This window comes from Anomaloglossus baeobatrachus, chromosome 1, assembly GCF_048569485.1.
Source record: "Anomaloglossus baeobatrachus isolate aAnoBae1 chromosome 1, aAnoBae1.hap1, whole genome shotgun sequence".
Taxonomy (NCBI): domain Eukaryota; kingdom Metazoa; phylum Chordata; class Amphibia; order Anura; family Aromobatidae; genus Anomaloglossus; species Anomaloglossus baeobatrachus.
Window position 1 is genome coordinate 696488778 of NC_134353.1, and position 12196 is coordinate 696500973.

A 12196-nucleotide genomic window follows, 5' to 3' on the forward strand; every position below is an offset into this window, starting at 1 on the left:
GCACAGAGTAAGCCTGGCATGAGAAGAGGGCACAGAGTGAGCCTGCCATGAGAAGAGGGCACAGAGTGAGCCTGGCATGACAAGAGGGCACAGAGTGAGCCTGGTATGATGAGGGCACAGAGTGAGCCTGGCATGACAAGAGGGCACAGAGTGAGCCTGGCATGACAAGAGGGCACAGAGTGAGCCTGGCATGACAAGAGGGCACAGAGTGAGCATGGTATGATGAGGGCACAGAGTGAGCCTGCCATGGGAAGAGGGCACAGAGTGAGCCTGCCATGGGAAGAGGGCACAGAGTGAGTCTGCTATGAGAAGAGGGCACAGAACGGTCACTGCCACTTAATAAAATGCCATGTTTGTTTATTTTTTGGGGTAAAAAAAACAACATAAGGTAAGAAGGGAGCACACTCAGGTGCACAATGACTCCAGGTATGTCCTGCAGGACTAATGGGGGCTGTAAAAAAGGAGGGAGTCAGATATGTTCAGGGGGCGGGACAGACAGCGGCTGCCGGGAGGTGCACTTGGTGGATGAAGGCCTGACTGTACGGCAGCAGCACAAGGCTTATTAGGGGATCTCTGCAGGGTCCCCTATAACATAGTGGGGTTCAGGGTGATGTCACCTGGTGCGCGTACCCGCGTAGCTCCTCCCCTTGGTCTCCGTGGGTGCGCGCTGCGCGGGCCGATGCTTTCTGGAGCCCCGGTGCAGGATCCCGGTGTATTGGCGCGCTCTCCAATCTGCCTCTGCACCCCGGAAACCGAGACCCCCAACCGGATACCGGAGCCCCCCCACACCGGACACTGGGGTAGCTCTGACCGGATCCTCCGCAGCCTCTTTGTGTCTGATCCCCCCCCCAGGCTGAGAATCTGTGTCCGCCCCCCGGTCCCCCCTCCCTGTGAGCACTCCCCCCACCCGCCCCTGTGAGCAGCCTGGGAGACCCCGCACATGCCGACCCCCCCACTCTTACCCCTCCCGGAATAATAAGCATATTCACTAGTGACACAAGGTAGTCCACATCCACAGTGATCTGTTACCACACGGAGTAATGTCCCACTGTCCCCCGGGAAAAGAATCGAATGGCTCAGATAGAGAAAGTCCCTGAAAATAATCCTCCTAGTTCTTATCAACTCACATTCCACAGCGTGTGCGAGATCTGGGGGGTCAGGCTCCTCCATGTGGGGGGTCAGGCTCCTCCATCTGGGTCCTGTCTATCGCTTTATTATCCACCTATATCTGTGTGTGTGTGTGTGTGTGTGTGTGTGTGTATACTGTATATCTACGTGTGTGTGTGTGTATATATATGTTTATGCCTATCGATATATATCAGCTATCCTATATATTTAGCGCTGCGTGTGTGTGTGTGTGTGTATATATATATATATATATATACACGGTACATACCAAAGGTTTGGACACACCTCCTCATTCAAAGAGTTTTCTTTATTTTCATGACTCTAAAAATTGTAGATTCACATTGAAGACATCAAAACTATGAATTAGCACATGTGGAATGAAATACTTAAAAAAAAGTGTGAAAACTGAAAATATGTCTTATATTCTAGGTTCTTCAGTAGCCACCTTTTGCTTTGATTACTGCTTTGCACACTCTTGGCATTCTCTTGATGAGCTTCAAGATGTAGTCACCGGAAATGGTCTTCCAACAGTCTTGAAGGAGTTCCCAGAAATGCTTAGCACTTGTTCGCCCTTTTGCCTTCACGCTGCGGTCCAGCTCACCCCAAACCATCTCTATTGGGTTCAGGTCTGGTGACTGTGGAGACCAGGTCATCTGGTGTAGCACCCTATCACTCTCCTTCTTAGTCAAATAGCCCTTACACAGCCTGGAGGTGTGTTTGGGGTCATTGTCCTATTGAAAAATAAATGATGGTCCAACTAAATGCAAACTGGATGGAATAGCATGCCGCTGCAAGATGCTGTGGTAGCCATGCTGGTTCAGTATGCCTTCAATTTTGAATAAATCCCCAACAGTGTCACCAGCAAAGCACCCCCACACCATCACACCTCCTCCTCCATGCTTCACGGTGGGAACCACGCATATAGAGTCCATCCGTTCACCTTTTCTACAAAGACACGGTGGTTGGATCCAAAGATCTCAAATTTGAACTCATCAGACCAAAGCACAGATTTCCACTGGTCTAATGTCCATTCCTTGTGTTCTTTAGCCCAAACAAGTCTCTTCTGCTTGTTTCCTGTCCTTAGCAGGGGTTTCCTAGCACCTATTTTACCATGAAGGCCTGCTGCACAAAGTCTCATCTTAACAGTTGTTCTAGAGATGAGAAGGTGTGTCCAAACTTTTGGTCTGTACTATATATATAAAAATCAAGGTGAAGAAAGATCCAGCAAGGTAGAACAACTCCAATGGGCAATAAAAGGAATATTTTTCTTTTTTCTTTTCGACTTTATTGTACAAGGATAAAAGTTCCAGAGCTCTTGACAGATAGTTGATGGCACAGTGTGTGCAGTATAGACTATGCGTTTTGGCGGTCACAGCCACCTTCTTCATGGTCCCAAGTCAAAACTCAAGTTGGGTGAGTTTTGGCTTGGGACTGTGAAGAAGGTGGCTGTGACCGCCGAAACGCGTAGTCCATACTGCATACACCTTGCATTCAACTATCTGTCAAGAGCTCTGGAACTTTTATCCTTGTACAATTAAGTCGGAAAGAAAAAAGAAAAAAACTTTTATTCCTTTTATTGCCCATTGGAGTCGTTCTAAATTGCTGGATCTTTCTTCACCTTGTTCTACATATATTGGAAGTCTCCCACTACGGGTCCGTACAATAAGGAGGGACAGAGATACCGGGTTGATACTCTGCCAATTTTGCAAGTTTTCACACTTACAAAGAATGGAGAGGGCTGTAATTTTTATCGTAGGTACACTTCAACTGTGACAAGCAAAATCCAAAAAAATTCCAGAAAATCACATTACGGTATATGATTTTTAAATAATTAATTAGCATTTTATTACATGAAATAAGTATTTCATCACCTACCAAACAGCAAGAATTCTGGCTCTCACAGACCTGTTAGTTTTTCTTTAAGAAGCTCAAGGCTGGGATGAGCTACAGGACAATAGGCAAGCAGCCTGGTGAGGAGGCAACAGCTGTTGGTGCAATTATGAGAAAATGGAAGACTCACAAGGTGACTGTCAATCTTACTCAGTCTGGGGCTCCATGAAAGATCTCGGCCCGTAGGGTAAGGATGATTCTGAGAAAGGTCAGAGATCAGCCCAGAACTACGTTGGAGGACTTGGTTAATGACGTAAAGAGAACTGGGACCACAGTTTCAAAGATTACCATTAGTAAAACACTATGTCATCATGAATTAAACTCCTGCAAGACTTACAAGGTCCCCCTGCTCACACCAGCACATTTCTAGCTCCGTTTGAAGAGAGCTGGGACCACAGTCTCAAAGGTTACCATTAGTAACACACTACTCCGTCATGGATTCAAATCCTGCAGGGTACGCAAGGTCCCCCTGCTCAGTCCAGCACATGTCCAGACCCATTTGAAGTTTGCCAATTATCATCTGCATGATCCAGAGGAAGCGTGGGAGAAGGTCAAGTGGTCAGAAGAGACCAAAATAGGACTTTTTGGTTTCAACTCCTCTCGCTGTGTTTTGTGAAAGAAGGATGAGTACAACCCCAAGAATACCATCCCAACCGTGAAGCATAGGGGTAGAAACATCATAGTTTAGGGGGCTTTTCTGCACAGTGGACAGTACGACTGCATTGTATTGCAGGGGGGGATGGATAGGGTCATGTATCGCAAATTTTGGCCAACAACCACCTTCCCTCAGAGAATTGATGGGTTGGGGCTGGGTCTTCTAGCATACAAATGACTCTTAAATACTTATTCGCTGTACTTTTTTCTTTCCCTCATTCTGGTAGAGGTTGATCTTGGTATCGTCTGTCTAAAGAATGTTCTTCCAGAACTGGGCTTTTTTTAAGATTTTTTTTTTTTTTTTTAGCAAAGTCCAATTTAGCCTTCGTATTCTTGAGGCTTATGAGTGGCTTGCACCGTGCAGTGAACCCTCTGTATTTTATTTCATGCAGTCTTCTCTTTATGGTAGATTTGGATATTAATACGCCTACATCCTGGAGAGTGTTGTTCACTTGATTGGATGTTGTGAGGTGGTTTCCCTTCACGATGATAATTAGTCTGCAATCATCCACCACTGTTGTCTTCCATGGGCCTCCAGGGTTTTTATTGCATTGTAGAGGTCACCAGTGCTTTCTTTCTCAGGATGTACCAAACTGTAGAATTAGCCACTCCTAATATTGTAGCAATTTCTCCGATTTTTTTTTTCTGTTTTTGCAGATGAAGGCTATCTTGTTTCACCTGGATGGAGAGCTCCTTTGACCGCATGTTTACTTCTCAGCAAAAACTTCAAAATGCAAGCACCAGACCTCAAATCAACTTCAGGCCTTTTATGTGCTTAATTGAGAATTAAATAACAAAGTAATTGCCCACACCTGCCCATAAAACAGCCTATGTGTCAATTGTCCAATTATTTTTGGGCCCTTTATGACCAGGGTAGCACATGTAAAGGAGCTGAAACTCCTAAACTTTTCATCAAATTTTAATGTGGATACCCTCAAATGAAAGCCAAAAGTCGTGACTAGTGATCGGTGGACCTGGACTGTAAAAGTCCGGATCCGTGCGTTTTCAAAGTTGCCCGGGTGCCGTGTGTTTGATTCGGCACTCGAGAAATTTTAAAATATAAATAAATAAAAAATAAAGGAAATATAAAGAAAATAAGAATCAAGGGAGCTCTTCATACTTACCAAGGCTCCGTTGCAGTTGTAAACTGCTCCCACGCAGCTGTGCGCTGCTCCTGCAGCCTCCCTGGGCCGCTCATCATTGCTGATCCATATGCACTGCTTTCCCTACTTTCACCGGCCAGTCTGGCCTCTGTGATTGGTTGCAGTCAGATGCGGCCCCAGCCTGTGTGACAGCGTCTGCCTGCAACCAGTCATCGCTAATCGCGGCTCATTCATTCTTTCCCTGGAGCTCACAGCGGGCAGTCATGGTCTATGGCTGCTCCCTGTGACTGAGATGTAGCAGAGCTAGAATCACCATGGGACCTCGAGTGGATTATGTCAAACCCACAGGGGTGTTTAGGGGGTTAATAAAGTGGTGAAAGAGGGTGTTTTTTGTATTTTTTCCTGGCCAGAATCCTACTCCACACTGATGAGGGGCAATACCCCAAAACAGCTGTCTGTGGATGGATACCTGGCCTTGGTATTTCCCTTGTCATATCTTTAAACTTGTCAAAAAGTTGGATATTGACTAAAAGGGCCACTTAATATGGTGGTTATGGTGGTCTCCTAAAAAGAGCCACCCCTTGGCTGGGTCCTTCCCGGAGGGATATCTGGCTGGTTTCTGTGTTGAGACTCCTAACAGAGGCTCCACGGACATTTTTGATTTGCATATTTCCCAGGGGGCAATGTACCTAGGATTTTACTGTCTTGAACGCCCTCGCTGGCTGCCAGCAGTGTTTTCTCTGGCTGGTCTCCCCGAGATCAGTGATTGTTTTGTCTTGTGACTGAGATGTAGCAGAGCTGGAATCACCATGGGACCTCGAGTGGATTATGTCAAACCCACAGGGGTGTTTAGGGGGTTAATAAAGTGGTGAAAGAGGGTGTTTTTTGTATTTTATTCCAAATAAAGGATTTTTTGGTGTCTGTGTTAATTTACTTTCAGATGCCTGCATCACTATTCTAGGGCTTAGTAGCAGCTGTGAGCTGTTATTAACCCCTTAATAACCCAATTTCCACCTCACTAGGCCAACAGGAAGAGCTGGGCAAAGCACCAGGCTTGTCACATCTAATGGATGCGACAATCCTGGGCAGATGAAGGTTGCTATTTTTAGGCTAGGGGGCAGCCAATAACCATGGCCCTTCCCAGTCTGAGAATACCAGCCCCCAGCTGTCGGCTTTATCTTGGCTGGGTATCAAAACTGGGGGAACCACAAGCTGTTTTAATTATTTAAAAAAAAGCCACATGCAGTTCCTCTTATTTTGAAACACAGCCAAAATAAGCGCAGGGCTGGGCCTGAAGCCTGTGGCCGTGAGCTTTATCTGTGTTAGGCTACTTTCACACATCAGTTTTTTGCCATCAGGTACAATCCGGAAAAAAAAGGATAAAACGGATCCGGTATCGCATCCGGTTTATCCCCATAGACTTGCATTGTAACCGGATTGTACCTGATGGCTTTGCGGTGCATCCGGTTTTTTCCGGATGCGGCAAAATAATTGAATGCGGCGGCCGGATAGAACGTATCATGTAACGTTTTTTTGCCCCTTAAAAAAACCGCATTCTGCCGGATCCGGCGCAATGCGGCATTGTATACAATGGGTGTCTATGCATGCCGGATCCGGCGCAATGCGGTTTAAACCGGATGCGGTGACCGCATCCGGTTTGGTAAACAGAGCATGCGCAAATTTTTTTTTTTTCATCATCACAAAACTTATAAAAGGATCCAGCACATTCTACACACCTCCTGCCGTTGGTTCCTGACTTCAACTTCTGCTGTCCTCCAGTCCAGTGCTCCAGGGAAGAGGTATGTCCACAGTACTGTCCACAGATCACTGCTGTGAGCTGCGTACATGTACTTAGACATTTTTTTTTCTTTTTTTACAGGTGCAGTGTTGCGGGCCCAGTTTTGTCAAGCCATTTGCAGTGCCAGTTTGGTTCGGTGCCAGTCTTCAATTGTTGGGGCGGAGATTGTCCCTGAGGTAATGTCCACAGTACTGTCCACAGATCACTGTTGTGAGCTGCGTACATGTACTTAGACATTGTTTTTTATTTTTTTACAGGTGCAGTGTTGCGGGCACAGTTTTGTCAAGCCATTTGCAGTGCCAGTTTGGTTCGGTGCCAGTCTTCAATTGTTGTGGCGGAGATTGTCCCTGAGGTAATGTCCACAGTACTGTCCACAGATCACTGTTGTGAGCTGCGTACATGTACTTAGACATTGTTTTTTATTTTTTTACAGGTGCAGTGTTGCGGGCACAGTTTTGTCAAGCCATTTGCAGTGCCAGTTTGGTTCGGTGCCAGTCTTCAATTGTTGTGGCGGAGATTGTCCCTGAGGTAATGTCCACAGTACTGTCCACAGATCACTGTTGTGAGCTGCGTACATGTACTTAGACATTTTTTTTTCTTTTTTTACAGGTGCAGTGTTGCGGCCCCAGTTTTGTCAAGCCATTTGCAGTGCCAGTTTGGTTCGGTGCCAGTCTTCAATTGTTGGGGCGGAGATTGTCCCTGAGGTAATGTCCACAGTACTGTCCACAGATCACTGTTGTGAGCTGCGTACATGTACTTAGACATTTTTTTTTCTTTTTTTACAGGTACAGTGTTGCGGGCCCAGTTTTGTCAAGCCATTTGCAGTGCCAGTTTGGTTCGGTGCCAGTCTTCAATTGTTGTGGCGGAGATTGTCCCTGAGGTAATGTCCACAGTACTGTCCACAGATCACTGTTGTGAGCTGCGTACATGTACTTAGACATTTTTTTTTCTTTTTTTACAGGTGCAGTGTTGCGGGCACAGTTTTGTCAAGCCATTTGCAGTGCCAGTTTGGTTCGGTGCCAGTCTTCAATTGTTGTGGCGGAGATTGTCCCTGAGGTAATGTCCACAGTACTGTCCACAGATCACTGTTGTGAGCTGCGTACATGTACTTAGACATTTTTTTTTCTTTTTTTACAGGTGCAGTGTTGCGGCCCCAGTTTTGTCAAGCCATTTGCAGTGCCAGTTTGGTTCGGTGCCAGTCTTCAATTGTTGTGGCGGAGATTGTCCCTGAGGTAATGTCCACAGTACTGTCCACAGATCACTGTTGTGAGCTGCGTACATGTACTTAGACATTTTTTTTTCTTTTTTTACAGGTGCAGTGTTGCGGCCCCAGTTTTGTCAAGCCATTTGCAGTGCCAGTTTGGTTCGGTGCCAGTCTTCAATTGTTGGGGCGGAGATTGTCCCTGAGGTAATGTCCACAGTACTGTCCACAGATCACTGTTGTGAGCTGCGTACATGTACTTAGACATTTTTTTTTCTTTTTTTACAGGTGCAGTGTTGCGGGCCCAGTTTTGTCAAGCCATTTGCAGTGCCAGTTTGGTTCGGTGCCAGTCTTCAATTGTTGTGGCGGAGATTGTCCCTGAGGTAATGTCCACAGTACTGTCCACAGATCACTGTTGTGAGCTGCGTACATGTACTTAGACATTTTTTTTTCTTTTTTTACAGGTGCAGTGTTGCGGCCCCAGTTTTGTCAAGCCATTTGCAGTGCCAGTTTGGTTCGGTGCCAGTCTTCAATTGTTGTGGCGGAGATTGTCCCTGAGGTAATGTCCACAGTACTGTCCACAGATCACTGTTGTGAGCTGCGTACATGTACTTAGACATTTTTTTTTCTTTTTTTACAGGTGCAGTGTTGCGGGCCCAGTTTTGTCAAGCCATTTGCAGTGCCAGTTTGGTTCGGTGCCAGTCTTCAATTGTTGGGGCGGAGATTGTCCCTGAGGTAATGTCCACAGTACTGTCCACAGATCACTGTTGTGAGCTGCGTACATGTACTTAGACATTTTTTTTTCTTTTTTTACAGGTGCAGTGTTGCGGGCCCAGTTTTGTCAAGCCATTTGCAGTGCCAGTTTGGTTCGGTGCCAGTCTTCAATTGTTGTGGCGGAGATTGTCCCTGAGGTAATGTCCACAGTACTGTCCACAGATCACTGTTGTGAGCTGCGTACATGTACTTAGACATTTTTTTTTCTTTTTTTACAGGTGCAGTGTTGCGGGCCCAGTTTTGTCAAGCCATTTGCAGTGCCAGTTTGGTTCGGTGCCAGTCTTCAATTGTTGTGGCGGAGATTGTCCCTGAGGTAATGTCCACAGTACTGTCCACAGATCACTGTTGTGAGCTGCGTACATGTACTTAGACATTTTTTTTCTTTTTTTACAGGTGCAGTGTTGCGGGCCCAGTTTTGTCAAGCCATTTGCAGTGCCAGTTTGGTTCGGTGCCAGTCTTCAATTGTTGTGGCGGAGATTGTCCCTGAGGTAATGTCCACAGTACTGTCCACAGATCACTGTTGTGAGCTGCGTACATGTACTTAGACATTTTTTTTTCTTTTTTTACAGGTGCAGTGTTGCGGCCCCAGTTTTGTCAAGCCATTTGCAGTGCCAGTTTGGTTCGGTGCCAGTCTTCAATTGTTGGGGCGGAGATTGTCCCTGAGGTAATGTCCACAGTACTGTCCACAGATCACTGTTGTGAGCTGCGTACATGTACTTAGACATTTTTTTTTCTTTTTTTACAGGTGCAGTGTTGCGGGCCCAGTTTTGTCAAGCCATTTGCAGTGCCAGTTTGGTTCGGTGCCAGTCTTCAATTGTTGTGGCGGAGATTGTCCCTGAGGTAATGTCCACAGTACTGTCCACAGATCACTGTTGTGAGCTGCGTACATGTACTTAGACATTTTTTTTTCTTTTTTTACAGGTGCAGTGTTGCGGCCCCAGTTTTGTCAAGCCATTTGCAGTGCCAGTTTGGTTCGGTGCCAGTCTTCAATTGTTGGGGCGGAGATTGTCCCTGAGGTAATGTCCACAGTACTGTCCACAGATCACTGTTGTGAGCTGCGTACATGTACTTAGACATTTTTTTTTCTTTTTTTACAGGTGCAGTGTTGCGGGCCCAGTTTTGTCAAGCCATTTGCAGTGCCAGTTTGGTTCGGTGCCAGTCTTCAATTGTTGTGGCGGAGATTGTCCCTGAGGTAATGTCCACAGTACTGTCCACAGATCACTGTTGTGAGCTGCGTACATGTACTTAGACATTGTTTTTTATTTTTTTACAGGTGCAGTGTTGCGGGCACAGTTTTGTCAAGCCATTTGCTGTGCGAGGCCTGTTATAGAAAAAGATATGTCGTCTTCTGGTAGCCCGCCCTCCGGTTCACAAACTGAGGTATATATTTTTTTTTATGGTGTTTTTTTAAAAAAAAAAAAAAAATTTTTAATAAACGACATTTACATAGGTGGCCGAAACATCACAGGAGATGCTGCCAGAAGATGACGGAAGGGGTGGAGAAATACAAGGAGCGGGCGGTCAGAGTGTAAGTTTCATACAGGAATTGTTTACCACAGCACACCAAACACATAAGTAAATAATGGTTTTTTTTTTCCTTCACTAAAGGCTTCAACTTCTAGGGCTCACGATAGAGCTCCCCCAAGACCGTCCCAGGGTCGTCGTCGAGGTGGCGGTGGTCTTAGTGTAAGTTTTTTTGTTTATTTTTTTTTTTTTTCATGTCTGTGTGAATTTAGGTATAATTTTTTTTTTTTTTTAATTTCTTTTTTGTTTCTTTGAACAGGCATCACAGCGTGCTCCCGATTCTGACGGTGAGGAGGCCGGATTTATCAACATCGACCTCCTCATCGATGAAGTTAGAGAGAGGGAGCCGCTGTGGAACATGGCTGACCGCCGCCACGCTGATTCGATCGTAACCCGTCGACTCTGGGACGAGGTATGCCACGCAGCGGTAGAAGGTTGGGGGGAGCTCAATTCTCGTGGCCAGAAGAAACAGCGTAAGTATTCACAGTTCAGTAGGTTATGCTGCAGGATGTAATGTGTTGTATACTAACCACTTTGTGCTTTCCACTTTCAGGTGACAAACTTCAGAAGCGGTGGCGGTCTATCAGGGATCGCTTCAAAAAGGAGTTGAATCAAGAGATGCAGGCCCCGAGTGGATCCGGAGGACGCAGATCGAAGTACCGTTACTTTAGAGCGTTGTCGTTCCTCCGGACAACTATGGTGTGCAGAAGGTAAATATTCCACACAATATGTACAAAGTATAATATTTTATGTCTGGTTTTTTTTGCCTTTTTTTTTTATTCAGTGGCACTGTATAGCAATTAAATTAATTATTGTTTTGTTTTTCCTCTTTTTACCAGCACCGTCTGCAGCACTCAGGAGCCTGCATCGAACCCGACAGGAGCGATCCCTGAACAGTCCGCCACTGGGGAACACAGGCACAGACCCCACCCATCTGAACCTTCCCTTCCATCGACATCTGTCCCATCCACCTGCGCTGGAGCTTCACGTGAGACTTCATTACCTGAAGCTGCTGGTGATGAGATAGCTTTTCCCCTACCCCACCCCTCTGACACTGCTGCCCTCAGTAGAACACCTTTGGGTTCTGGGCGTCAGCGTCATAGGGGTCAGGAAAAGAGCTATGCGCCCGAGTTCTTGCATTTAAATGCAGCCTTCCAGAACGCCATTCAATTATTAGCCGAACAAAATCGTTCATCTTTTAGCTTCATAAATGCCAATATGGAAAAAAATACACACGAATTGTGCACGCGTCTGGACAGGCTGCATTTAGATGCAAGTAAATCACCCAATCATTGTTTTTTTCAAGCCGTACTAGAGCGCATGGAAAAGCTATCTCCTGACCAGCAGATGCATGTAATGCAAGCCACACGGCAGGCTCTGGCGCAGGTTTCCTCCCAACCACCTCCACCCACCCCTCCTCCAGCACCTGCCCCCCCTCCAGCCATTGTCCCTACTCCCCCTGCTGCCCAGTACCAGCCTGCTGCCCAGTACCAGCCTGCTGCCCAGTACCAGCCTGCTGCCCAGTACCAGCCTGCAGCCCAGTACCAGCCTGCGGCCCAGTACCAGCTCCCAACCACATCTGCCCCTACACTTCCTTCCCACTACCACATCTCGCCTTCCACACCCATCATGACCCCAACTCAAGCCACTAATTCACCCGCCACCTCTTCTGTCTCCCAATCCCTCCACTCCACCCCTCAATCCTTACCAAATCCCATCCCATCTCCTGGTTTCCCTCTTGGTTTCTCAACCACACCTTCACCTTCTGTTACTTCCCCACCACCACCACCAACACCACTTTCCACCCTCAATACTCCAACTGTGCGTGTGTTCCCACCTGTCAGCCCCTCCAGTACTATCTCCACCCCAAGCCCAAGATATACCAATTTATAATTTATTTATGTAATAAAAATAAAAGTTTTTTGTTGAAAAGTATTTATTTGTTCTTGTTTTTTTTGGGGGGTAATATTATTTTGCAAGTTAAGTTAATAATCAAGGTAATACAAAAACATAACATGTTGTAATTTGACGGTGTAAAAATTACAAATTTTTAAAGCGAGTGAAAGATTAAAATTAACAAGGTTAACCAGATATTTTTTAATTTATTTTTAACTATGTTTATTT

At 46.1% G+C, this 12196-nt stretch overlaps 2 protein-coding genes across 4 annotated transcripts in view; one reads left to right on the plus strand and one right to left on the minus strand.

Annotated features, from left to right (window-relative positions):
- Positions 1 to 841, minus strand: part of PATZ1 (POZ/BTB and AT hook containing zinc finger 1) — a 51740-nt gene extending 50899 nt beyond the window's left edge. For 2 of the 3 annotated variants that reach the window (XM_075341758.1, XM_075341756.1), the window contains exon 1: positions 631 to 841. The gene's annotated coding sequence lies outside the window, so the exon portion shown is untranslated. Of the gene's footprint in view, positions 1 to 617 lie in introns of all 3 variants that reach the window. The other variant, XM_075341757.1, reaches the window with a different exon arrangement.
- LOC142249963 (uncharacterized) lies at positions 417 to 11965 on the plus strand. Its single transcript, XM_075322043.1, has 7 exons — positions 417 to 426; positions 9822 to 9928; positions 9999 to 10076; positions 10157 to 10234; positions 10332 to 10545; positions 10626 to 10782; positions 10912 to 11965. The coding sequence occupies exons 1-7, from the start codon at positions 417 to 419 to the stop codon at positions 11963 to 11965; spliced, it is 1698 nt and encodes a 565-aa protein (XP_075178158.1).
- Positions 11966 to 12196: the final 231 nt, after the last annotated feature.